This window comes from Salvelinus fontinalis, chromosome 2, assembly GCF_029448725.1.
Source record: "Salvelinus fontinalis isolate EN_2023a chromosome 2, ASM2944872v1, whole genome shotgun sequence".
Taxonomy (NCBI): Eukaryota; Metazoa; Chordata; class Actinopteri; order Salmoniformes; family Salmonidae; genus Salvelinus; species Salvelinus fontinalis.
Window position 1 is genome coordinate 86,393,425 of NC_074666.1, and position 26,808 is coordinate 86,420,232.

General features: G+C 40.1%; 4 protein-coding genes across 6 annotated transcripts; 1 reads left to right on the forward strand and 3 right to left on the reverse strand.

Moving 5' to 3' along the window:
* Positions 1 to 953: 953 nt before the first annotated feature.
* Positions 954 to 3,974, reverse strand: LOC129830295 (phospholipase A2-like). Its single transcript, XM_055892771.1, has 4 exons — positions 3,844 to 3,974; positions 2,296 to 2,464; positions 1,578 to 1,684; positions 954 to 1,131 (listed from the first exon to the last, which is right to left on the reverse strand). The coding sequence occupies exons 1-4, from the start codon at positions 3,878 to 3,880 to the stop codon at positions 983 to 985; spliced, it is 462 nt and encodes a 153-aa protein (XP_055748746.1). The 5' UTR covers positions 3,881 to 3,974; the 3' UTR covers positions 954 to 982.
* Positions 3,975 to 4,527: 553 nt separating this feature from the next.
* Positions 4,528 to 15,328, forward strand: LOC129830286 (zinc finger CCCH domain-containing protein 7A-like). 2 transcript variants are annotated; one of them, XM_055892750.1, is made up of 23 exons: positions 4,528 to 4,700; positions 5,633 to 5,745; positions 6,117 to 6,156; positions 6,262 to 6,465; positions 6,578 to 6,736; positions 6,842 to 6,922; positions 7,015 to 7,068; positions 7,185 to 7,221; positions 9,323 to 9,714; positions 9,831 to 10,110; positions 10,455 to 10,480; positions 10,604 to 10,748; positions 11,081 to 11,239; positions 11,375 to 11,580; positions 12,353 to 12,453; positions 12,656 to 12,837; positions 13,139 to 13,212; positions 13,336 to 13,472; positions 13,563 to 13,668; positions 13,810 to 13,918; positions 14,043 to 14,176; positions 14,291 to 14,454; positions 14,567 to 15,328. In XM_055892750.1, exons 2-23 carry the CDS (start codon positions 5,678 to 5,680, stop codon positions 14,754 to 14,756), a joined length of 3,048 nt encoding a protein of 1,015 aa, XP_055748725.1. In that variant the 5' UTR covers positions 4,528 to 4,700; positions 5,633 to 5,677; the 3' UTR covers positions 14,757 to 15,328. The 2 variants fall into 2 exon arrangements, with proteins under 2 accessions (XP_055748725.1, XP_055748734.1); XM_055892759.1 differs by having other exon boundaries at positions 4,529 to 4,700; positions 9,831 to 10,077.
* Positions 15,329 to 18,909: 3,581 nt separating this feature from the next.
* On the reverse strand, positions 18,910 to 21,505 carry LOC129830311 (stannin-like). 2 transcript variants are annotated; one of them, XM_055892796.1, is made up of 2 exons: positions 21,257 to 21,505; positions 18,910 to 20,620 (listed from the first exon to the last, which is right to left on the reverse strand). In XM_055892796.1, exon 2 carries the CDS (start codon positions 20,507 to 20,509, stop codon positions 20,246 to 20,248), a length of 264 nt encoding a protein of 87 aa, XP_055748771.1. In that variant the 5' UTR covers positions 20,510 to 20,620; positions 21,257 to 21,505; the 3' UTR covers positions 18,910 to 20,245. The 2 variants fall into 2 exon arrangements, with proteins under 2 accessions (XP_055748771.1, XP_055748779.1); XM_055892804.1 differs by lacking the exon at positions 21,257 to 21,505 and adding an exon at positions 21,085 to 21,232.
* Positions 21,506 to 21,601: 96 nt separating this feature from the next.
* LOC129830302 (recQ-mediated genome instability protein 2-like) lies at positions 21,602 to 23,486 on the reverse strand. Its single transcript, XM_055892784.1, has 2 exons — positions 23,119 to 23,486; positions 21,602 to 23,025 (listed from the first exon to the last, which is right to left on the reverse strand). The coding sequence occupies exons 1-2, from the start codon at positions 23,408 to 23,410 to the stop codon at positions 22,874 to 22,876; spliced, it is 444 nt and encodes a 147-aa protein (XP_055748759.1). The 5' UTR covers positions 23,411 to 23,486; the 3' UTR covers positions 21,602 to 22,873.
* Positions 23,487 to 26,808: the final 3,322 nt, after the last annotated feature.

A 26,808-nucleotide genomic window follows, 5' to 3' on the forward strand; every position in this document is an offset into this window, starting at 1 on the left:
AGTTGTCTTTGTTTGTTGGCACTATAGCCTTTACCTTCACGATTGTTTGGATTGTTTTTGTCTGCGTTTATATAATAAAGGAATATGTACGCTCACAACGCTGCACCTTGGTCTACTTTTGTTGACGGACGTGACAATTCAACTACTTGTATTTTCAAAAATATATATAAAGTGTTTTTGTAAGTAATTGAAATACCCTAAATAGTATTTTCACCCAGGTCTGCCTTAGATAGAAATTAATTAGGCTAGATGTAAGTATACAGTATGCTACTAATAGTGTATGAACGTGTTTGCATCGTTGCTGTAAACTGTAACATGAACATGCATCTTAGCTTTGCAGTAAACATTCAACAGTGCCATCTGTTGGTCACGTGCTGTACATTATACTTTACGGCTACTGAGCTCCAGCAATGTAAACATTAAGTTGAAAACGTAAATCAGGTGAAAACCTCAGGATGCTTTTAGAATCCTTTTAAGAGGTGAAATATCATGCTGGGTTAGTTTGAGCAGTGGAGCAGTGGAAAAGAGACCTCGGCAGAACCTCAGGGAGTATAAGGTAAGGCACAACACACCCAGGTATAAGTACACTATTGTAAGGACTTAGGCTACCTGATCTCACCTTGGCTGCAACATTCCACCCCCTAAGAATAAACCCTGGGATGTTATGTAACCACTACTGAGCTCTCTCTGTTTTGTACACTAGTTTGTTACCTGCGCTTGTCATTTCTGGTCATTATACTCAATTTGGAGAGCCTCATCGCACAGTTTGTTTATCTAATGACATAGTCACACTGTGATAGTGGTTTAAACATATTTTTCTTTTTCATAAAAATTGAAAAAAGGAGATACCAATACAAAATGTCCTGAAGTATTACTGCTGTTACATGTCATTATAATGTTGTGAAGGAGATCCTTCTGATATTCTATTAACATAAATAGACACACAGCAAATGTAAAAATCAACAAGTGTACATTTATTGAATCAGTAGATATTACATGTTGGCAGTGTACACCCACAGAGAAAGTCTGGCCACATAGCATATTTCCGGATGAAAGGTGCCTTTCTCAAGCATTTGGCTGCCTCCCTGTCACATTTACAAAGAATCTTCTCACATTTGTCCTTGAGATCATCTGGAATGAAAAGAGGGTTAAGTGGGTGAGTAGTTTCCTTAAATGACAGCTGATGTGAAAGGAGTGGTCTGTGGAGGATATGAAGGAAACACTCTGAGGTTTAGAAATGTTATAAAATGTTTGATGCTCAAAATAACATCGTAAACATCCTGAACTGTGTTGCTAGTCCTATGTGCTTTTGCGATTAGCAATTATGGTGGGAGCTTAAAATACCTGAAAATGTGGGTGAGAAATGATTCCTTTCGTGCCCATTCCCTCCTAGCACTCCCGTCCCCTATAATGTCTGCAGTGTTTGTAAACTACTCAGATAAACTACACATCTGTTATTTTCCATGCACTGAAAAGACCCATTCATTTTCAACAGCAAAACTATACAAAAATGACAAAGTCATAGCATGTAGTATTTTCTATGTCTCAGTCATGTGCATAACACTGAGATGGCATACCACATTCTGCAGTCCTGTCTTCACATGTCCATTGATACTTTCTTGTCTTGGTTTGGCAACCAGCAACTTCTGCATCTCCGTAGCAACAGTCATGTTTGTGACAGCACCTTTATGAAGGTGAAAATACACTACTGTAACACTTAAAACAGGGCATTATAAGAACTATTTACTGTCTCAGTGATGCACTACATAAGTAATACATTCCCTTTTTCTAGAAACTATTAACTGAAAAGGCAGAGACAGTGTTTTTCCATATTATTGTAGCTTGGACCAACAACAGCTCTATTTGAAACAAAAGGAAATGAAAGAGGATGGGCCCAACTATTGTTAGTAGGCAGGCCTGTGAGAGATCTGGAGGCTGGAGGTTCTGTAGTTTAACGGTTTTGTTGGAGTTCATGTCTGTGATTACTGGACAGAAGGAAGTTATGGTTAGGATTTTAGGTGTGGGAGTGCTGGTTGTGCATGTCTATTTCCAAATATCCAATTGACAGGAGGGCAAAACCTCAAAAGAAAACCCAAAATGATACACTTTGCAGTTTGAACTGCATCGCATAATGCAGGTTGTTATTGTGGCCTACCAGACTGAAAAGTTAATGGAGGGGTTTTTCATTCAGTGGTACTTTAAATGATCGGAGTTTGTTATGAAATGGCACTATCCCTCCCCAAAAAATATATATATTTATAACATGTTTATAACACATCATTACAACTGCCTCACCAGTCTGCTTTATCCCTGGGCCAGCCCTGACCCCCCAGTCCACAGTAGCAGCCATACATCATATAGGCCAGGGCTGATCTGCCTGTGCTGCACTTGATGACTCCTGCCAGCTCCAGTAGCCCTCTCTTAGTCCGTGGGGGGCTCTGCAGTGCCATAGAGGCTATTACCACTGCAAAAACAACAACAACAGAAGAAGAACATGAAACTCAGCGCATCACATGTACACCAATCACATATACACACATCTTGTTCAAAATGTGCACTTACATATACTTGTCTGTATGTAGCAGCCTTGCTTAGTATGTGCCATTTGCTTCATACTGTCTCTTTAGTCATATGTCCTGTCATCAAGTGAATATTGAGAAGTGTAGCTCTGTGATTAGTCTCTCATATGAAAATGATTCTGAATGTCTAAGTGTTTAAAGTGTCGGAATGGACATGCTGTATTATTACAAGTCTATTTATGAAGTGACGACCTAATATTGCAATTGTAAGCCTGTAAAAGTCCCTCACATTTTCCAAGAAAGATGCTCTTTGTAATGGGGAATATTTAAGACGAATAAAGTTCATATTCAAGAGTAATAAACGCAATGCTTAGCAAATGTTTAAGTTTTCCCTTTCTGTCAGACACATGATTTCCAGTGTTCTATTTGTGACACTCATTCGTGTACGGGTTGATGGTCACTAGACTTGTCACTGAATGTTATGGATTGTTCTCATATCGTTTGATAGTGATTGACGCCAGTGCTACTCAAGGTACAAGGACTGAGGACACAATGACATTATGAACATCGTTATTCTGTAGCAGCTGGCAAAGTCACTGTCTTTTGTTTTGACTTCGTACAAGCCTCTCAGGATGATGTTTAGAGAACGTTTGATACTGTCTGATTAATATATAAGTACCTTCTCAGAGAAGGCCCGTTTAACGTTTTCTATGCTTCTATGCTGGGGTGTCTCCTTTTTGCAACGTGTATTAAACCAAATGTGTTTATGATTGACTACAATTTCTCTGTCACTGATATTTTTAGACAACCATAGCTTTTTGAAAGTAACCCCCTTTCCCACAATACAAAACAACTTCACACTTTTTATGGGACTGCTCTCCTTTTTGCTCAGCTGGAAATTCCCTTTACACTCTTATACTATGGTCTAGTTCTATAACCTCTTTTCCCAGATCAAATTAACATGAATTTGTAATGTGCATATTAGTTGTCAACATACAAGACATGACAATTGACATTGGTACTGATTTGTTCAATCATTAAACATGCATTAAAGTAAAAATTCAACCATAAAATGAGCTCTATAGAAATATCACAAGATTATGGAAATAAAAGATTCAACCATTTCAAGATGATACAGTTGCATTGTTGTGTGAAATTAAGGAGTTGAATCATCAGGCTATAACAGATCTAAGTTCCTTTCATGTTAGATCCCTGAAGGCACTCATAACATTGTCCTTTAACATTACTTCACTCCCTCTCAATCCCTCTTAATTATTCCCTGAAAATGTGTTAGAAAGGTAAAGAAATTCAAGCAGCAATTTACCAGAGAACAGTAGAAGTATCCGATAAAGCGCAGGCATGGTGTGCAAGAGGGAGTCTGCATGCACTGATGCTTATTTACACTCTGGTGGACATAGGCATTCAGTGCAGTGGACTTTTTTTTTTTTTTGAGTCTGGTTTGAATAATCTCCTGAGCATCATTCCCTCCTCCTCCCGGAGAAATCTGCTGTAAACTAATCCTTGAATACTGATCTGAACTTGGTTTGAGTTCCCTCTCTGTTAGAACCACCCCAGAGTCCATTATTTAGTATTACTTAAAGCCAATTGCTCAATGACTTTTGCTCAGATTCTGAAAGACCAAGGACTTTAGTTGACTTTTGTTCAGATTCTGGAAGACCAAGAACTTCAGTTCAGGACTTATGCCATGTAGAATACTAGAAGTGGGTCTAATTGATCAATAAATGAATGGCTGTGGTCATTGTTTTACCATGTCAACAGCCGTATTGCATGCAATTCCTCACAGAAAACATGTTCATAAAGGCCCAGCAAGTCAACTGTGTCAAAAGGTTGTATATCATGCTATATTCCATTAATAATTCATATGAATTATATTTATTTGTTGACATTTCAAGACCTCATGTACATAGTACTGTAATTTCATAGTTTACTAAAGTAAAAAGTCAGAACACAATTTGTGGTCAACAGGGGGCCCTGTTTCCTCCAATAAGAATGGAATCTAACAAACATTAAAAAAACGTCATGCCAGAGACCAGGCCACATCATGATTCGTGTCCCCAACACTCAAGAAATCACTGATGCTGGCCAGGGAACAAGTCATTCATCTTAAGCTGTACTCATTTAGATGTGGACTTTTTTTTTACATCTAAATATTTCTTAAGGGTGAGCATATTTTAAATGTCATTATTTGTAAGATGGCTAACTAGCTAGTTTGCTATCTAGCTGTTAGCTACACCGCTAACAGTCATGTACTGTAGCTAGCGCTCTTGCATCTCCCGCCCGACATATTGATAACTAGCTTGCTAGGAAGCTAGCTAACGTTACTGTAGAAACATGTACAGGTACTCTACTAGTGAACGTTATCTTTGACAAGCATGTAACTGTAAACTCTATAGCCATGGCTATCTAGCAATCACATTGCACACGGTTTGTGTTTAGAATATCAACATCTTTCTCGTGCCAGATCAGTTAGTCTAATTTAGTTAAACTAGCCTACCTAGGTTGAGGTATTTGTTCGACCTAGACGCTAACTAACTAGCTAGCTACATATGTCAGTGGGTAACAGAGGAGATGTTCGATATGGGGCTAACTTGTGATAATGTACACTTTATAACGTTCATCCAGGATAAACTCTTCAAACTACTTTACTGTAGATTTGTATAGCCAGACTCGTCAGTCGTAAGCAGACTCACTTTAGCTAGTTCGATTTTTATCTTCTCGAAATATTGACCGATTACTTTTAACTAATTAGCTTGTAAAGACGACAGACAGGAAGTTCAAAGCATGACGAATTTTAAAGCCATGGGTTTTCGAGGCTGTCGTATGCTTTGTTGAGTCAGGAGCACGTGAAGCCTGAAAAGTAATTTTCACCTGTTTAACGTTATACAAATTCATGATGTGACTTGTCTCGTCTTTATTTGAGTAGTTAATGAGTGAGTAACTTAATGAAAATGTATGTTTGTACGTATTCTTACGGTATGCAAGGCCTACGACAAAACGGGTTTGACAATAATAGAATTATACTCAGAGTAGGCTTAAAACATGTTAACTAGAAAGGTAACTAACTTTTTTTTAAATACATATTGTGTTGACAGAGACCAGGACCTAAAGAAACAGGTGAACTAAAGAAACAGGTGAACATGTCAATCCTGTGTCAGGACCGAAGCGGTCGCTGGCAGGATATTCAGAATGGGCTGCAGTTCATCCAGTGAGTATGATCAGGACTCCCCAGTCCAAGTCAGTGTACCCAGGGAATGCAGATTGGTTGAGCGCATAGGGAAATCAGGCTACAGAGCTGTTGTCAGCCACCAATGGATGGTCTTGGGGGAAGAGAATTACAATTAATTTTCGCAGGAGACAGCCTAAGTGTTTGCATAGTGGTAACTGACTTGTTGTACAGTTCCAGGCAGATGTTGTTTAGCCATTTCTAGATCTTGTGCCTCAATGTGAGTAATATTGAAATTGTATTATTTGGGAAAAGATTACTCCATGATGTCCTTGAATGGTGTAACACTTGAATATGCTCATGTTTTCAGTGTCAACGGAAGGAGATCTAAGTTTGAACTTGTTTGTTTCTAGGTCAACTCTGCCCTATCCTGGAACTCAGGAACGCTATGAGGTGATTATGCAATCAAGCCAAATGGCAGCACCTACATTCATGACATATGAAGCTCAGAATGCACCTCATATTTTGGTATTTAAAAGTTGAATTTGTTTTTTTCAGGTGTTCATTCAGGACCTTGTGAAGAATCTGTTTGGTGAAGGAAATGATGTGTTCAATGAAGGGGAATGGATGCGATCTATAGAAATGTACACTGAGGCCTTGAGCATAGCAGAATATGCAGATTCGGAAGACATCAGTGTACCTACTGGAACGTTGGAAAAGCTGTATGCCAATCGAGCTGCTGCTTACTTGAACATTGTACCGGTAGGTCAAGTTTAAGAAAGTGGTGTGTTTTGTCTTACATTTATGACTGATGTATTATTTCTCCATTTATTTTCTGTTCAAACAGTGGTATACTTTGGGAATTGTATTTCAGGGTCTGCATGATGAAGCACTAGTAGACTGTGAGAAAGCTCTTCAATTGAATGAGGGAAACCATAGAGCTCTTTATAGGAAAGCCAGAGCCTTGAAAGAGATGGGCAGGCATAAAGAGGCCTATGAGACTGTAGCGAAGTGCTCCCTTGCAGTGCCTCAGGTGAGACCGCAGAGGAAATATACCATGTGGTAAAGTTCTGTAGATTGTTCCTTTTATTGTCTTAAGTTCATAATCCTTATTGTCAATATGTGGTTGTTTTTTCAGGATCCCAATGTCATAGGATTGACTCAGGACCTGGCCAAAATGTTGGGATTGAAAATCCGTAAAGCCTATGTCAGGAGTAAGGTGAGTGTGTACTATGTGGAGTATGAATTATGGCACATGGGCTACTTCAGTATGTGGCTTGGTATCTAACCGTGAGACATTTCTTTCAACAGCCTGCCTTAAATGTTTTGCCTGGATTAAGCTATTCAGGTGCATCCAATGACAAGGTAAAGGGAATTCCATTTCTTTGTGGGAATCTGCACACAATACAGATTATTTGCACCAAATGAACGTGGTGTACCAGCAAGTAAAGATTTTAAGCGTTCTTTTTTATTTGTTTCAGTCTCATGGATCTACATCTGTGGAAGATATAGAAATTGGTAAGAGATTCTGTGATTTAGTTTGAGTAATTTACTTAAAGGCCCAGTGCAGTCAAATGTGGTTTCCCTGTGTTTTGAATACACTGAGTATACAAAATATTAAGAACAACTGCTCGTTACATGACAGACTGACCAGGTAAATCCAGGTGAAAGGGGAGGAGGGGGTTAAAAAGGGGAGGAGACAGGTTAAAGAAGGATTTAAGCACAGGAGGTTGGTGGCACCTCAATTTGGGAGGACGGGCTTGTGGTAATGGTTGGAGTGGAATGGTAGAAACCATGTGTTTGATGCCATTCCATTAGCGCCGTTCCAGCCATTATTATGAGCCGTCCTCCCCTCAGCAGCCGCCATTGTTTTTAAGCCTTGAGACGATTGAGACATGGATTGTGAATGTGTGCCATTCAGAGGGTGAATGGGAAAGACAAAATATTTAAGACCCTTTGAACAAGGTATGGTAGTAGGTGCCAGGCTCACCGGTTTGTGTGAAGAACTGCAACGCTGCTGGGTCTTTCACAATCAATAGTTTCCTGTGTATCAAGAATGGTCCACCACCCAAAGGACATCCAGCCAACTTGACACAACTGTGGGAAGCCTTGGAGTCAACATGGGCCAGCATCCCTGTGGAATGCTTTCGACACCTTGTAGAGTCCATGGGCCCAACAAATTGAGGCTGTTCTGAGGACAGGGGGGAAAGTGTTCCTAATGTTTTGTATACTCCGTGTATATTTCAACCACGAGGTTGGAATAATACTGTGAAATGATGTACATTATAATGCCTTTTTAGTGTAAGAGCTGTTTGAAAAGACCGCCTGAAATTTCAGGCTGTTTTGGTGGGATGGAATTTTGGCCTGCCTTGCTAAATTAGTTAATAGACCAATAGATGGGTTGGCTGACATCACGTAAGTGATGCACTGCATTGACGTGGCTGGAAGGCGTGCGTTGTTATGATTCTGAATGGTCATATGGCTAGTAACAACTGACAAGAAGCTGTCGTGTGTGGAATTGTAGTAAGCTCACTTCAACTCGTTGTATATTGTTATTGATACCATGTCTTGTTTTGACTCATGTCTATCCTGATATGGCAAACAAAAATATAAACGCATTGTACAACAATTTCAAAGATTTTACGGAGTTACTGTTCAAATAAAGGAAATCAGTCCATTTAAATAAATAAATTGGGCCCAAATCTATGGATTTCACGTGACTGAGCAGGGGTGCAGCCATGGGTGGGCCTGGGAGGGCATAGGCCCACCCACTGGAGAGCCAGGCCCAGCCAATGACTGAGTTTTTACCCACAAGAGGGCTTTATCACAGACAGAAATCCCCCCCCCCCCCCCCCCCCCCCCGTAGCCATTAATGCAGGCAGCATGCCAATTGCACACTCCCTCAACTTTAGACATCTGTGGCATTGTGTTGTGTGACACAACGTGGCCTTTTGTCCCCAGCACAAGGTGCACCTTTGTAAAGATCATGCTGTTTAATCAGCTTCTTGATATGCCACACCTGTCAGGTGGATGGATTATCTTGGTAAAGGAGAAATGCTCACTAACAAGGATGTAAACAAATTTGTGAGAGAAGCGTTTTGTGCATATGGAACATTTCTGGGATTTTTTTTTATTTCCGCTCATGAAACATGGGACCAACACTTTACATGTTGCATTTTATATATTTGTTCAGTGTATTTGAGACAACAATTGCTCATTGTGCAAATGTATTTGTTTTCAATTAACATTTTGTGACAAAATAAGCCAATACTGTCTGTTTTGCCCCATAGTTGCGCATGCGTCAGTTTTGTTGATCAACAACCAACCCGTCCATAAGGGAGCGATCCAAACCTCTGCCAATAACAGCTTTTTTTCCATTTCCACTCCCCACTCAGACAGTCTTAGCAAAATTACTTACTTGAGAAATTTCTCTTTGCGAATAAGTTATTTTTAAATTGTGTCACTAATTTGAATTGAAAACAATCACAGTAAGTTACTTAGTTGTTACCCAGAAATGATTTGATGAGAGAAAAATGGCTGCATTGGACCTTTTTAAATGTGGAATGTCTTGTTGCTAAAAATAATGTTTGCACTTTCCATATTCCCACCTGTGTTGTAGAAGTGAATCAGCCCCCTCAGGAAACTGACGGTCCAGACCCAGCCCGCCCAAGCCTAGACCCATTGGCAGCAATGAAGGTGCACCCCCCTCGGAATGAGAGAATAGAAGCTGAATCTCCCCCTGTCAGCATCATCCCTTCGGTCTCGCCTGTTGAGGTTCACACCCCAGAGCCCAATCATGTTCCGGTGCCCCTGCCCATTTCCAAGCCCATGCCTACTTTGGTCAATGGTGCCAGAGCCAGCCCTACACAGTCTTATCATTTGCCAATGCAAAAGTCTCACTCGGACTTCGATGCGGAAATTATTGGAGATGACCTGGATGATCTGCTGGACCAAGCTGGCCCCGGCCCCACAGAATCTCCCATTGTACGTTCATGGGAGATTGCTGCTAATGTAGGAAAACTTTATTTATTTTTTGCACATTCAATTATAGTTTTTGTTTTCAATTTGGCCTTTTCACTATCATGTTAAAACAATATCTAATGTAGAGTGTATTGTTTTCTCTCTAGGTCATTCCCACCATGAAGGGCCCTATCCCTTTTCCAACCAGTGCCCCCTCAAATTCCATGTCTAGTCCTTTCCTTATGCCATCTCACATGAACCCCTTTATGCATGTGGCATCACAGTGCACAGTGACTCTGCCTCCTCCCTACCACAAGCCACAAGCCAGCGGGTACTCTTTAGGTCTGGACACCTTCGGGGTCTCCTCTCCATTGGACTCACTGGATAGTCTCTCTATGTCAGAGCCTCAGACAGGTATGCAAGGAGTTGCATACAGCCAGTTTAACGGTAATACCTCTCGAATGTGTTGAACATTTGTTATTATCCTTATGTCTTATATCTGGGGCGGCACGTAGCCTAGCGCTTGAGAGCCAGTAACCAGTAAGCTGCTTCGAAAATCTGTCCATATGCCCTCGAGCAAGGCACTTAACCTTAATTGCTCTGGATAAGAGCATCTGCTAAATGACTAAAATGTAAATAACTTCTTATTGAATAGTGAAATCTCAATTGCTAATAAATTTGGATTTTGACAAAACAATCAACTGAAATTCTATTTTTTGTTATTTACTTTTCATAAACGTTTTGTCAATGTTGTCTCTCTGATGTATTTTTCTTTCCCCCCCCAAATCTAGGATATAGTCAGCATCCATTCATGCAGGTGAGTCTAGCTAGTCTAGTCTTCATGTCCCACTGATATTTACACAACATTACATTGTGTGTTATATGTTTAGTTTTTCTTGTCTATTTTTTAAATAAATCATGATATTTGTTCCCCTTCCAGTTGACCGACCATGATAAGCCAATGGGAATGGCCCTGGGGATGCCGGATGTAACCCCCCTCCCTGCTGTTGTGGATCTGGCCAAAAATCCCCTGGCTGATACTCATGAATTCAAACAGGCATGCTCAAACTGCTATGTCAAAACTGGTAAGAACATGCTTTATGTAATATAAACGCAACATGCAACAATTTCAAAGATTTTACTGAGTTACAGTTCATATAAGGAAATCAGTCAATTGAAATAAATGATTTAGGCCCTGATCTATAGATTTCACATGACTGGCCAGGGGTTTATTTCAGCTCATGAAACATGGGACCAACACTTTACATGTTGCGTTTTTATATTTCTGTTCAGTGTATATGAATAAGTCTGTTTTGCTTATTGTGTGACATCTAAGAGTATGAAACTGGGTTGATAAATGGGTATGGGACATGATAATTATTGTATGTGAAAGCTCATGTTGATATCCTATCACTAGGGCTTGGAGTGTTGGATTTCACACTCTATACCGAAGAACACAAATGCAAGAAGGACATATTACTTGGAAGGATAAAAAATCAACCAGACAAGTCATGGAAGCTGATCAGACCCAGACCGACAAAATCCCAGTATGTTGGGCCATACTACATCTGCAAAGGTAAGCCTTGAAAATACTACTACTATAATAATACTACTGCTACACCAATACTACTTCTCCAATGTGCTTCATGGTCCGTCTGTGCCAGTGTTCAGCTGCCTATGGAGATTATTAACTAAAACGATGACCTTGTAGATGTCGCCATTGGAGAGGGGTGCAGGTACCCTGGTCACTGCACATTTGCCTACTGCCAAGAGGAGATTGATGTTTGGTCCCTGGAGCGCAAAGGCTTCATCTGCAGAGACTTTCTCTTTGATCCATTTGGGCCCACCAGTAAGATCAATCTGACTGTCCCGAAGATCCTACAGGAGCATCACGGCATATTCATGTTCCTCTGCGGAGTAAGTTGGGCTTTTTAATGTAAAAAAACAAATGTGTGATGTGTTCCTCCTGTAATGGGGTGTCTTCATTGATAAGTTGCTGAGTCTGTCTTACTGCATTGCCATTGTTGTGTTAGAGCAGCAAGGGTGCACAACTCTGGTTCTTGAGTGCTGCAGTGGATGCTTGGTTTTGCCTTTTAATAACCCCAGAGTAATAGTGTGTGGACTCTAGACAATCCATTTTTTTAAGTGTCAGGGAGAAATGAAAACCAGCAGGACTGAGGACATCTGACTGGAGTGGAGCACCACTGTGTTACAGAGAGAACGTTTGTCTTGAAGTTCCCCTGATATAACCTGACTGTAACCACATCCTCTATCCTCATTCTTCTCATGAGCAATACAATTTCACGGTAACAATGATGCTGAGACTACGATTTCATTTCTGTTTTAAAAGTATACCAAACAAAAACCAATGATTACAAAGTTAAACCATACAAATCTATGCACTAGGACAACTTTTAACAATTTCCACTGATAAAAAATAAAATTAAACATTTACTTGAAGATACAAAGTTTGGTAACAAAATTACGGTTAGTTGTTTTTGCCATCATTCTGTTACCGTGGAATTACCTTGATACAACACTGACGTTGACTGTCATATTACTGCCTCTGGTATAACCTTCAGCGTCAGTTTTATGAGTGGGAGCTGTGCCCTTTATTAAAACCTCTACTCTGTGTACAGTGTCTTGTAAGAGTTGTCCATCCCTCTAATGTATCTGATCTGATCTCCAGGTGTGTTTTGATCACAAACCCAGAATAATCAGCAAAACCAATAAGGACAACCCATCTCTTTGCTCTCACCCCGTGACAAAACATGCCTTTGAAGATCAGAAGTAAGCCATTTCACTTGTTTACACATGCTAAGAGAGATGCAGAGGTTTTTAAGTGAATTAAGCAGCGGTCTACCTTGTAAGTGATGGTTTGTGGCTGACCGCTCTGGTTCCTTTAGTAATTAAGCCCACTAGTGTATATTGTAACATGATTCTATGCCCTGCACAGTGGGGTTGTGAACTTGATGAGTTGTTGTGCTTCCAGGTGCCTGGTCCACATTCTGAGGGAGAACACTGTGCGCTACTCCAAAATCCGTCCGTACAGTCCGCAGAACCAGATGGACATCTGTCGGCATGAGGTGCGCTACGGCTGCGTGCGGGAAGACGAGTGCTTCTATGCCCACAGCCTGATCGAGTTGAAGGTGTGGATGATGCAGCACCAGCTAGGTAAGCTCTTACCACCTATTAAAGGTGCCTTCAAATAGCATCTAATCAAAGAATGTTATTGGTAATTCAACAAGATTACTTTTACCAGTTGTAAGACATGGCACCTCTGCTTCTAGCTCCTAAGCAACTTTGTAGTATTTTGTTTTTGTGTGTTATTTCTTACATTATTAGCCCAGAACGTTTTTTTGTGTTATTACATACAGCCGGAAAGAGTATTTTAAGGACCTTCTGGTAACTTTTGTGGGTTTTCTAAGTGAACATCCCTCTTAAAACTATTTGCAATCTGTTTATGATCATATAGGTATCACTCCTGAAAATATAGTCCATGAGGCCAATAGGTTTTGGAACATGGAGGCAGGCTCCCAAGGATCCCTGGTAAACAGTCATTGTACACTATATTCAGAACATGCTTTATTTCCTAAATGTATTTCTAATGTTCATTTGACTGCAGATTTTCCACATGACCTAACACACACCATTTATTTTGTGTCATTCCAGCAATTCACCACACCACTGAAGAGGTTTGGACCCCCAAATCTGAAGATGCAGTTTGTGTGTGGACAGTGTTGGAGAAACGGCCAAGTTAGTGAGGCAGACAAGAACAAGAAGTACTGCACTGCCAAAGCCAGGCATTCGTGAGTAGTTCTCTCCCCTGAAACCATTTCAGGACAATTTGAATAATGAGCCTGGTCAGCATAGTGAATTTCATCTGACCTGTGTTACAGGTGGTCAAAAGACAAACGAGTGGTGCTGGTGAGTTCCATCGAACGCAAGAAGTGGACAACGATCCGCCCTCTCCCAACAAAGAAGCCCATCCCATCTCAGTTTGAGGTAGGCGTAGGAGGGCTGAAAATGCTCCCAGGGCAACTGATCTGACCACATACTCAGCTGACTCGTATGGCAATCTCCCAGAGAGAATCATGTTTTGTCCTCGTGTAAAGTGGTCATGTTTTGTGTGTGTTTTACTTACAGATTTGTATGCACGTGTCCACTGGCAAAAAGTGCCAGTACATCGGCAACTGCACATTTGCACACAGCACAGAGGAAAGGGACCTGTGGACATACATGAAAGAGAACAACAGTGAGTTTGTTACAGATAGACTGTAGTTTTTGTACAGCAGTTCATGCCTATGTGATGTACAGTAAATATATTATGATGACTAATACAAACTTAATCAGATACTAAACTGTGTGTGTCCATTTAGTTCCTGACATGGAGCAGCTGTATGAGCACTGGCTGCAGTCTCAGAAGCCTGGCTGGAGCGAGGAGGCCTCCAACAGCGCCATCAAGGAGAACGGGAAGCAGATCCACATGCCCACAGACTATGCTGAGGACGTGGTAAGCAATCTTTGTTTTAACCACGCCCAGATGGTTATATGACCTTCAACATGCTGTAAGTGACCACAAACCTTCAACATGCTAATGTCATCTTGATGATATCTGTTATGCTAGGCTGGCAACCACTGTTGGCTTTGTGGTAAGAACTGCAACAGTGACAGGCAGTGGCAGCAGCACATCACCTCAGAAAAACACAGAGAGAAAGTGTTTAACTCTGAAGACGATCAGAACTGCTGGCAGTATCGCTTCCCCACTGGCACCTTCAGAGTTTGTGAGAGGTAAGGTTTCTATGCTAATTCAATGTTTATTTAGGTCACTGGTGCCTAATTTGATTACTGGAAATGGTGTTATTGGTGACTGACATTTCTGATACTGCATCCATTTCCACAGATACCTTAAAGGCACTTGCACAGAGGAGGAGTTGTGTAAGCTGGCTCATGGAAACGAGGAACTAAAGGAATGGACGGAGCGCAGAGAGTTTCTTTTGATGAAACTGGCCAAAGCAAGAAAAGACCATCTTATAGCCCCAAATGACAATGACTTTGGCAAATATAGTTTTCTGCTTAAAGACATAAAGTAATGATTTGATGACAATGATTATGTTGGGATGCAATATATTTTGCAGTGTTAAGTAAAAGAGTTACAGGTTCAGGTAAGCCTTTGGGAGGCTCTAGTCTGTACCATTAAGAGGAGAGATGCAGATCACAGCTTGATTTTAATGGAAAGTACAGTTGGCCATGTGCTCCAAATGATCATAGCGGTGTTCCTTTTATCACAGATAAAGAGATGCACCATTGCCTTTTACGTAACGTAGCAATCATTGACGCATCACAAAGATTGCTTGTCATAAAATGGATTGATGACCTGCTCAGAGAAGCCAAAGCAGGGGTAGACACCATCAGAACAGCTCTTATGTCGAAAGGTCACTTAAAAGGCTTGTTTTTGTATTAGAGTTTTTAAGAAAGGTTCCTTTTTTTGTTTTATACGATTCAAAAGTCTGAAGATTGGAATGTTTGAAAGGGAATTCTGCGTCCTTTCACAAATTATGTTCACGTAGGTCTTTTTCATAATTTGCATAATTTGTTGCATTTATGCCTGTTGGTTTTGGAATATGCCAACCAACCAAAATAAAATCTTGATTTGTTGTTGCAAGTATTGATTTTGTACTTGTTCATTGGGGTAGCAGCCTAAAAAATGTAGGTTGACATTCTATGTAATGTGCTTAGTTGTCATGAAGTCTAAAATGGAAGACATTTTGCAAAGTTTGATCAATGGTTTGTGGGATGACAATAGTTGAGTTCCTGCCTGACGACATTGCAGATGCATGCCAGATCTTACAACTCCTGGATAGGTGTCAGCTAAACACAAAATGGGCCATTCCTCTGGCTAGACGTTGCTGACACCAGCCAGATCTTACAACTCCTGGATAGGTGTCAGCTAAACACAAAATGGGCCATTCCTCTGGCTAGACGTTGCTAACACCAGCCAGATCTTACAACGCCTGGATAGGTATTTTACGTATCAGCTAACCACACACGATATATACAAAAGTATGGACACCCCTTCAAATTTGTGTATTTGACTATTTCAGCCACACCCCTAGCTGACAGGTGTGTAAAATCAAGCACAAAGCCATGTAATCTACATAGGTAAACATTGGCAGTAGCATGGTCTTACTGAAGAGCTCAGTGACTTTCAACGTGGCACTGTCATAGGATGCCACCTTTCCAAAAAGTCAGTCAAATTTCTGTCCTGTTATAGCTGCCCCAGTCATCTGTAAGTGCTGTTATTGTGAAGTGGAAACGTCTCGGAGCAACAACGGCTCAGCCGCAAAGTAGTAGGCCACACAAGCTCACAGAACAGGATCAACGAGTGCTGAAGCGCATAGCACGTAAAAAATAATCTGTCTTGCAACACTCACTACCAAGTTCCAAACTGCCTCTGGAAGCAATGTCAGCACAAGAACTGTTTGCCGGGAGCTTCATGAAATGGGTTTCCATGGCAGAGCAGCCGCACACAAGCCTGAGATTACGATGCCAAGCGTCGGAAGGAGTGGTGTAAAGCTCGCCGCCATTGGACTCTGGAGCAGTGGAAACGCATTCTCTTGAGTGATTAATCACGCGTCACCACCTAAGAGTCCGACTGACAAATCTGGGCTCGGCGGATCCCAGGAGAACACTACCTGCCCGAATACATAGTGCTAACTGTAAAGCTTGGAGGAGGAATACGGTCTGTGGCTGTTTTCATGGTTCAGGTTAGGCCCCTTAGTTCCTGTGAAGGGAAATCTTAATGCTACAGCATACAATGACATTCTAGGCAATTCTTTGCTTCCAGCTTTGTGGTAACAGTTTGGGGAAGGCCCTTCCCTGTTTCAGCATGACATTGCCCCCATGCACAAAGCAAGGCCCATGGTTTGCCGAGATCGGTGTGAAAGAACTTGACTGACCTGCACAGGGCCCTGATCTCAGCCCCATCAAACACCTTCGGAATGAATTGTGAACGCCGACTGCGAGCCAGGCCTAACCTCCTAACATCAATGCCCGACCTCACTAATACACTTGTGGCTGAATGGAAGCAAGTCCCCGCAGCAATGTTCCAACGCCTTCACAGAAGAGAGGAGGCTATTATAGCAGCAAAGGGGGGACCAACTCCATATCAATGCCCATGATTTTGGAATGAGATGTTCGACAAGCAGGTGTCCACATAATTCTGGTCATGTTGTAGCGATCTGTCAGTCAATACCATTGGTTGATGCATGCCATGTCTGAGCAGGGGAATGCGACCCATGTAATATACAGTGCCTATAGAAAGTCTCTACACCCTCCTTGGATTTCTTCAAATTTATTGTATTACAAAGTGGGTTTAAAATGGATTTGTTTTTTTGCCTACGCTCTACATAAAATAATGTGGAGTAGAAATTCTAACATTTACAGATGAATGAAAAATAGATAACAAATATACACTACTGTTCAAAAGTTTGGAGTCACTTAGAAATGTCCTTGTTTTTGAAAGAAAAGCAAAAAAAATGTGTCCATTTAAAATGGCATCAAATTGATCAGAAATACAGTGTAGACATTGTTAATGTTGTGAATGACTATTGTAGCTGATTTTTAATGGAATCTCTACATAGGTGTACAGAGGCCCATTATCAGCAACCATTACTCCTGTGTTCCAATGGCACATTGTGTTAGTTAATCCAAGTTTATCAGTGTAAAACGCTAATTAATCATTAAATCTAATTTTATTTGTCACATGTGCCGAGTACGACAGGTGTAGACCTTACAGTGAAATGCTTACTTATAAGTCCTTAACCAACAATGCAGTTTTAAGAAAATACCTACACAAAAAGTAAGAGAAAAGAAAAAAAAAAAATTAAAGAGCAGCAGTAAATAACAATAGCGGGGCTGTATATACGGGGTACTGGTTCAGAGTCAATGTGTCAATGTGTGGGGGCAACGGTATCGAGGTAATTATGTACATGCAGGTAGGGTTATTAAAGTGGCTATGCATAGATAACAGAAAGTAGCAACAGCGTAGGGGGGTGCACCACACGGTCAGGTCTCTGACGACCTCCCTATAGGCTGTCTCATTGCTGTCGGTGATCAGGCCTACCACTGTTGTGTCATCAGCAAACTTAATGATGGTGTTGGAGTTGTGCCTGGCCGTGCAGTCATGAGTAAACAGGGAGTATAGGAGGAGACTGAGCACGTACCTGTGTTGAGGATCAGCGTGGTGGATGTGTTGATACCTACCCTTACCACCTGGGGACGGCCCGTCAGGAAGTCTAGGATCCAGTTGCAGAGGGAGGTGTTAAGTCCCAGGGTCCTTAGCTTAGTGATGAGCTTTGAGGTCACTATGGTGTTGAATGCTGAGCTTTAGTCAATGAATAGCATTCTCACATAGGTTTTCTTTTTGTCCAGGTGGGAAAGGGCAGTGTGGAGTGTAATCCAGATTGCATCATCTTTGGATCTGTTGATGTGGTATGCAAATTGAAGTGGGTCTAGGGTTTCTGGGATAATGGTGTTGTGAGCCATGACCAGCCTTTCAAAGCATTTCATGGCTACAAAGTGCTACGGGTCGGTAGTCATTTAGGCAGGTTACCTTAATGTTCTTGGGCACAGGGACTATGGTGGTCTGCTTGAAACATGTTGGTATTACAGACTCAGATGTTTAACATGTCAGTGAAGACACTTGCCAGACAACTGCATCTTTGATGTGTCTGGGTGGTTTAGTACATTATCCACAGTATAATTATTAACTTCACCATGCTTAAAGATATATATTAAATGTCTGATTTGTTATTGTTATCCATCTACCAATCACTGCCCTTCTTTATGAGGCTTTTGAAAAGCTCCCTGGTCTTTGTCGTTGAATCTGTGCTGGAAATTCAATACTTATCCGAGGGACCTTACAGATGTTTGTATCGGGGTCAGAGGAAGGGTAGGCTTGCCTAAACAAAGGGGGTGAATACTTATGCAATTACTATATTTTAGTTATTTAATTTCAAAAAAAATTGTAGAACTTTATTTTCACTGACATTATGGATTACTTTATGTAGAATAATGACTAATTACGATTAAATCAACATTTTAAAAATCTACAAATTGTCACATTATTTGGATATTTCACCATCTTATAAACAGCAATACGAATAACTATCAACAATACATACACCTGTAAGGAATGAATCTAAAAGGAATCATAAGGCCTATGGACTGATATAACATTTAAAGTTGATTTGTATTTGTATTTTTTAATTTTACCTTTATTTAGCAAGTCAAGAAATTATGCAATGGTACATCAAATGACAAAGAGAACAATAGTCTTCATAATGTTATTTACATGTCATAATACTTTATAACATTGTTTCATCAAATATCAACCTGCTCAGCTACCATAGAATCGGGCCTTCAGGATTTCCTATGTTGCAACTGAATATAGAAAATATGTCATTGGCTCTTGGTAGCTTCTTGGCAGGACTTCTCAACCCATGTCAGTTGAAGCAGCTACTCGGTGTTGTAGCTACAAATGAGGACACCGAGGTACGGACCTTGCCAACATTAAAAAATATATATAATAATCCATTTTTTTAGGAACAGTTGGGGTCTCAACTTACTGTTGACAGTTAGAATAGTAGAAAACACAAGGTGCAATTTCCAACTTGGTTGTGCATCAGCAGTTTCCCTCTTATTTTTCACTCAATTAGCCCATGTCAATATTTTTTATTAGATTGTTCAATTAGTCTAGCCAGCTATCTAAATGTGTAATAATCATGGCCAAATTTTTGCTGTTCTCCAAATAGTATTTTAGAGTGCGGACCTCACTAAAACTCAGACCCTGGACCCTGTTGTGCTTGTGAAATGTGATGGTTTATCAAAGGAGAATTGCCCTTTCAATGACTGGTTTTAGTTGAGTGGTTGCCTATGCAACCACAGGAGAAAATAAACAGTATTTTGTACACAAGATTACTTAGTAAGTAGCAGCAACAACAAACATAAACTAGGGAGTGACACTAGTGACACACACTTTGTATCTTTGGGCAAATTTGGCATTTAGCAAATTATTAAAATGGCTATTAACTCACATTTGAATACAGAAGGTAAACAAAACCAAGTTCAACTATGCAAAATAAGCTAATTTCAAATCATTTGAGCAATTTGATATTAAGTAAATTGTTTTGTTATAAATTTGTCATACATTCTTCCAACAAGCAGGTTTTGCAAACTCATTTGTTCAGAGCGCTGTCTAGTGTCTACCGTCACAATTCAGTAGTGGATTGCTGAGTTAACAAAAACTATCAACACCAATCAGATGTACATTTTTGTGTTCAAAATATGTATACTTAAGAAACAAACCAACGAACTGTTCACAACCTCACATCCTGACTGAGATCCACAGTGGAATGAGAAACAAAAATATCAAATTTACTCATAACATTGATTGACATTGAGCTGCAGTCCGTTAATCATCCTTCAATGGCATGATGAAAGATGATGATCAGCAGGAAATGTGAATGAGGTAATCCTCTTGGTTAATATCAGGTGATGACACGGTTTCTTAATGACTCAGTTAAGTGTGATTCTCAGTGCCGTTGTGGGCGAGCTTGGTTTTGTGCTCGACGTGAGGGCCCCTGGTGGAGTACTGTACCATCAGGAAGGGCTCCTTGGTCTCGCCCTCTCCTACAATACTCTCCTCATCTTCAGACTGGCCAATCCGCTGCAGGAGAAGGTAGCACCAACATCCGCAGATGAGAACACCGAGGGCAGCAACAGCAATGAGGATCACTACGATTGTCACCACCCCAGTAGTTGGGCTGTGGTCTGTGATGTACATGTTGCAACAGGAAGGGGACTCAGAGCATTGTCACAGAACACGGTACTTGACAAGGACAGCGTGGTATGATCCCTTGTTGATTTTGGTGTCTTACGGTACTGCTTGGGAGACCTGAGTGTCACATAAAGCAAATAATGTTGAATATTTAACTAACAAAAAATAACAAAATAAACCCTGTTGTCAGTGCTTGTATCTGCACATCTGAATCTGTCTACGAAGAATTTTCGGCAGACATCTGCTGACTCAACCATTGATCTATGTAATAGGACTCAACACAGAAACTAAGCTCCAAATCCACCAAAGAAGCAAAAGGCTTGAAATAATGTATTGATACAACATTAAGTTGATAGCCTACCACCCTGTGGTAGGTAATCATACAGTATCTATACGCTATATTCTGCATAACAGCGTATGCAATAATGAACTATGAACGGAACGCCTTTATGCCATCAACGCTAACGCATGTTTCAACTGTGCACGCCGAATCATTGCACAGTAATACTCATTTATGTATGTACATGCATGATACATCGGGTCGGAAGGAGAATCAAGACACACTAGATGAGATTCCTTACAATTCCATTGCGACAGACAACGCGATCGCGTGTCTTCATCAATGTGCTATGCAGCAACAGCCCTGCCTGTATCAACATATAAAATCCATGGCTCTTCCTAAAGGAACCGATTTAATTCAACAACAAAAAAATATGCTAATACAGTGTATTAAATACACTAGTAGCTACTCACGAAAGAACCGAACTTCAAGGCCCCTGTTTCAGTGCAGGAAATGAGACCATGTGATGCACAATATATAGAAACAAATGTTATTTGTGCTGTCAATCTCTATTTTAAAGCAACAGTAGTAGCTATATTATCTTCATTGACAACATGTACATTAAAAAATATATATATATCACTTAATGTTTGTCTATGGACACAATTTTGAAAAGTGAAATAGTTATAGGAGCTCATAGATTTGCCGTGTTACCTTCTTGGTCTCATGCAAATACTGGTACATACTCCAGACGCCAAAATATCACGTGATACATACAGGCCGCTTGTTCCTGAAAGTTGGCTCGAGCTACTGTAAAGTATTTTTTACATGTATTTTTTATTATGAACACAACAAATACAAAAAAACAGAAATATACAAACAAGAGTACATAAACCTAACAGACAGTATAAACCAAACAGTATTACATATCAAGATTACATTTCAATTTGTTAAATACTTTTATGTTGCGTATTGCTTTTTTTTCTTTTTCGAGTGATCTATATAAATGTATTACCTTTGTCCACTAGATAACTTGTCAATATTGCACTTTCAAATTAAGGATCTTATTATATAATTGTGTGTGTGTGTATATATATATATATATATATATATATATATATATATATATATATATGCAGTCAGTTTGAATAGTAAAGTCCACACAATGTTGGTGGTGGGGTTAGAGGTAAGACTGGTCGATATTGTGATTGTACATTTTCATAGGATCTATATGTAATCAAACTGCAACATGACTACCTGTTAATACAGTCTTATTGTGATGGTTACTGGTAAGTAATCAAGCTTATCGTACAAACTGCCCTACGTAGATCCACTTGTTGTCTTAGGCCTAAATGCCTTTAGGTTGAATGAATGAGTGGTTATGCTGCAGAAAAAGTCTTATTTCAGGATGTTTTGATTGAAATCCAGGCACCTTTGAGCATTCCCAATTCCATGGATTCACAAGGGTGTCACTGATTGTATTGGCGCTATTTATTTTCATTAATCGCATACAATTGTGTGCTTCTGTAGAATTCACTTAATGGCACTTTTTCAATGTGTATGCATGACATAAGCACAAATAAATGAGATCATTTTATCACCAAATGAGATCATTGTTCATTCTTTAATTTAAATTCTTTGTCTTTTGTTTGAGTTTGTGCTTTCTTGCCCGGACTAGCTTTTTTTCCACCATAACCCTCCTCCAGCACTTCTGACATGTTTAGTGTATTATATGCATATATTATAAACTGGGTGGTTCGAGCACTGAAAGCTGATTGGCTGACAGTATACTAAGCGTATGACAAAACAGCTCTTAGCCATGGTATATTGGCCATATACCACACCCCCTCGTGCCTTATTGCTTAATTATAGCCTATCGTAAAACAGTGTTAGTGCATTATATGCATATATTATAGCCTTTCTATTATAAACGTGATGGGCACGTACTTCTAGGCTATGATACATTACCTTTGGCAATGAAATATCAGGCAGGCCAGAAACCACTCAAAACCAGTAGCAATATTTACATTTTGCTAAAAATAAATGAAAACAAACAGGCATTAATAGCAACATACTGCTTATGCTTCTTTCTACGTGAGCGTCTGCTGAAGGTCTTCCACCTCCAACTTCCACATTTTTCTGTGAATCGCAGCACGTTCAGAGAGGTCTGCCATCTTTACCGCGCGAAGGACAGGTTCTGGAGAGAGGGCCTGGATCATCCCCATCACCATGACATAGTTACCTGTGTAAAATCAGAGGGTAACAAATCAAGGATTTTGTTAAATGTTGTACATATTTTAACTGCAACTAGATGGAAAATAAAAGTGCATCTCACCCTGAAGTAGGCATGGGTTGCCCTTAGGAATGTTGTTGACGCCATTGACAACGAATGTCCCTGTCTCGTCCAAAAGAAGGACCGTGTTGTGATCCGACCGAACTTCCAGTATTGTCCCTTGCATCCAAACCACAGAGACTACAAGTGCAGTGTTTTTCCATTGTCCCAGTCTTTTTATATTAAATTCGAGCTTGCCATTCAATCGGTTATCTTTTCCCTCTCGGAGTTGGCTGGAAAGAACTTTGATAGGAGGACTTTTCTTCTTTTCGCCTGAAATTTGTCCAGAGTCCATGCCATCTGCGAGTGAAAACTTTCAAACGAGTTAGTTATAAAAAATATTTCGTGTGACCTTTGACGTAATTGTGACCAATTTCCGGGATGTTGATTTCAATATTTGTCTTTTGTGTATTGTTTATATATAGACTTGTGTTCCCCCATGTACTTGTTATATCGATTTGTCGTTAATAATAAAAATACAATAAAATATTTGAACATTTCAAAATAAAAGCACACGTGGTGCTAACAGAGGATATTATCAAAGATTATAAACTGGGTGGTTTGAGCCCTGAATTCTGATTGGCTGAAAGCCATGGTATATCAGAATGTGTACCACTGGTATGACAAAACATTTAGTTCTACTGCTCTAATTACGTTGGTAACCAGTTTATAATAGCAATAAGGCTCCTCCGTGGTTTGTGATATATGGACAATATAGGACAGAGCCCTTAGCCGTGGTACATTCGCAATATACCACACCTCTACGTGCATTTTTTTCTTATTTATACATGACAATGGGAGTTGTTTTTCACAAAGCAACACGGAGGGCTGTCTAGCTCCCGCCTATCCTTTCTTTGGATTGGTGGATACATTTCTATGAGGATTGTTGACGTAAACTGCCTGTATTCATTGGAGAGAGACTGTGCTACTAGTCTCATACAATGAATATGCATAGCTATCTCGAGATAATTCCTATATAAAGTGTTTTTTCTCAAAGTTTCCGGGATGTCACGTGTCCTACTTATATCAGTACACTCGTAACAATCTAAGAAAGTTATATTCAACCAAATTAACCTCAAATAGAAAATAATACAGCCACCTGCTGCAGGGAGAAATATTTTCCGTCGAGTTGGGCCTCTTTTTCTCTGGTATTTTCACTTGCTGATGATGGGCATAGGGAACACACGTTTTATCGTACCCATTTGATTTCTTTGATCCTGCAGTTTCTTAGGCCTATCACTATTGTCAACCATCAACTTAACAAAGTAAAACCATGGTCCGTAAATAATAATGACATTGACGAGCAAATATAAAACAAGAAAATCAAATTGGACACTTTTTCATTTTAATTGAAAAGTCACATCTTTCTCCCTTTCTTTGAGAAAAGCATTTCTGGCAGGTTAAAGTGTCTCTTCTTAGTAAAACACACAACAGAACACCCTCATATTAATGTGCATTTCTTTCCCATTCCCAACATACAAAATGAAATAAACAAAAATGATATATAAAAAATAATAATTAAGTAGTTGATAAATAACCTACAGTAGTTATGTTAATATTAATGATTAACCAATAGAAAATACAATTGTAGCAATGGAGTTGATAAAGCACTATATATTATATGGCATATTTATTGCATACTGCACTCATTTGGCTGTCAAATATAATGTCAGCTTTAATGTCTTCTTTAAAAATAGATTACAAAAAGAGATGTGATATGATAATTATGCAACCTGGTCTAAATTATAATGCTTCTATTGCAATATTAGAATCTACATTTGCACTGCAATGAACAAGAGACCCAACAGGAAAAGCAGAGGGGCTGGATATGTGCCTCTGCTCTGGCCTAAAAGATAAGGAGAGAGAACAGAATAACAAGGTTAAGATCTGCATGTCTTCTGTCATTACTGTTACTGTCTGTTCCCAAACACATTCCTATACATTATAAGTATAATTATGTTTACGGTACATTACAGATGACTAATTTCCCTCATTGAAAGCTAATTATTTGTACACGTTCTAATGGAATCACATTTTAAAATGGATTTAGCACTGGCGAAGCATGCGAACCATTAATGCAACATTTGACACCTTACCGGAAGTTGTATTGATGATGGTGATGGCAGTATTTGTTGTCATGGGGGTGGTGTTTGAATCCACCCTTCCTCCAGTCAGACTGATACGCAGCTTGTCAAGCTCGGGCTGTAACTGCTTTGAGACCCAGTTCTGCACTACAGTGTTATTCTCAAAGGTTTTCAGGTCATTTAGGTTGGAGCCGAGGAGTCCAGACACTTCACTCACACTAAGAGCCTATTTAGAGGCAGAGAATTACAGAAAAAAATGATAGATGACAATGAATATGAGTCACTGCCATCACAGGTCATTGATGAATGGTATGGTTACGGGAATGAGCACATACCTGAACAACAGCTGAATCCAAACCAATAAAAGTGTTGATGTCCATGCTAATATTGACCCTAGACAGACTCTGTATGTAGGTGATACTGGGACCTCCTAAAAAAGGGTAATGAACATGGTGAGAATGAGGACTGGGGTGGCACAAGTGTTCTCTAATGTCACAGCCCGAGTGAACTAAATCTTTTAAATCACATTTATTACAGGACATCCAAGAAACCATGTATGTATGCAGAAAAGGGAGCCCTTACCCAGGTATGTCTGAATGAGCTGGTAGGGTGTTAGCTGATCTGCAGTGGCGCGGATTTGGACGAAGTTGATAGGAAAGGCGTTCTCAGCTACTGCAAAGAAGGCCTTCTTATGTGCTGAGGAACAGTTAGTGATTTCCAGAGCATCTGCATCTCTGTTGTGTTCCATTTCTGTTCTGTTCTGCACAAGAAAAACACTAACTATGAACACGCAAACAAAAAAAGCATATGAAAATGTTCCAACATCATTTAAGGGGCATTTAGGCCTCGATACTCTGTTAAGGTCAACCACTGCAAGAGCACAACAAAGATAAATGTGAAGTGGAGTGACTCGACCACAAGGTGTCTCTCTCACACAGCAAGATCTGTTGATGATCTTACCGGAGACTGTCATTTCTGATGCCTTGCAACACACTGAGGTCCAGTGCGCACAGGTTAGGCCCTCCAATTGAATTCAGTTCAGAGGCACCAAGCAAATTGCCAGCACTTAAGAACTTGGTGACAATAACTTTGGCCTGAAATGGAAAAAGGAAGATGAAAGATACATTTAAATGCACACCTTTTAGAAGCAAAATGTTTATCATGTTGTTTTTTTAACACCATTTAAAGACATTGTTGGTGTAAAGTTAAATATCCCTACTTTGTCGGAGTCCCATTCTCCATTGCCATTGTCCATCAGTGCTGCTAGTGTGTCCACTGTAGTGATGTTCCACTTGTTAATCTGCTCCATTGAAGCCACGCGAAACACCGACCGAAGCACCTGAACCTGCTGGTCTGAGAGACCTTTGGGGTACGCCTAGTGGACAAGACCACACCATAAAGAACTGTTACTGAATGACCACCTCTTGGCAAGCTGTGAGTTTGAAATCTGTTGTGATTTCCTGTTTTGTGTCAGTAAAGTTTTATACCTGGTGTAGCTTGTCCAAAAGGACCTTTTGCATGTCATCATCATCTACCTTCTCAGTCAGGGTGGCCAGATTGTCCATTACTACTTGAGCGCTCAGACAGTGGTTGAACGTGGTGGTGTCAT

Excerpts from the sequence above, each read along its gene's own strand:
- LOC129830286 (XM_055892750.1), top strand. The coding sequence starts at position 5,678 with ATGTCAATCCTGTGTCAGGACCGAAGCGGTCGCTGGCAGGATATTCAG. Across the intron at positions 6,923-7,014 it reads AAGCCTATGTCAGGAGTAAG|CCTGCCTTAAATGTTTTGCC; the intron begins GTGAGTGTGTAC and ends TTCTTTCAACAG. Across the intron at positions 10,749-11,080 it reads AAACTGCTATGTCAAAACTG|GGCTTGGAGTGTTGGATTTC; the intron begins GTAAGAACATGC and ends TCCTATCACTAG.
- LOC129830302 (XM_055892784.1), bottom strand. The coding sequence starts at position 23,410 with ATGGACTCTGGACAAATTTCAGGCGAAAAGAAGAAAAGTCCTCCTATC. Across the intron at positions 23,026-23,118 it reads CAACCCATGCCTACTTCAGG|GTAACTATGTCATGGTGATG; the intron begins GTGAGATGCACT and ends GATTTTACACAG.
- LOC129830311 (XM_055892796.1), bottom strand. The coding sequence starts at position 20,509 with ATGTACATCACAGACCACAGCCCAACTACTGGGGTGGTGACAATCGTA.
- LOC129830295 (XM_055892771.1), bottom strand. The coding sequence starts at position 3,880 with ATGCCTGCGCTTTATCGGATACTTCTACTGTTCTCTG. Across the intron at positions 1,685-2,295 it reads CCCAGGGATAAAGCAGACTG|GTGCTGTCACAAACATGACT; the intron begins GTGAGGCAGTTG and ends ACCTTCATAAAG. Across the intron at positions 1,132-1,577 it reads AGACAGGACTGCAGAATGTG|ATGATCTCAAGGACAAATGT; the intron begins GTATGCCATCTC and ends TTTTCATTCCAG.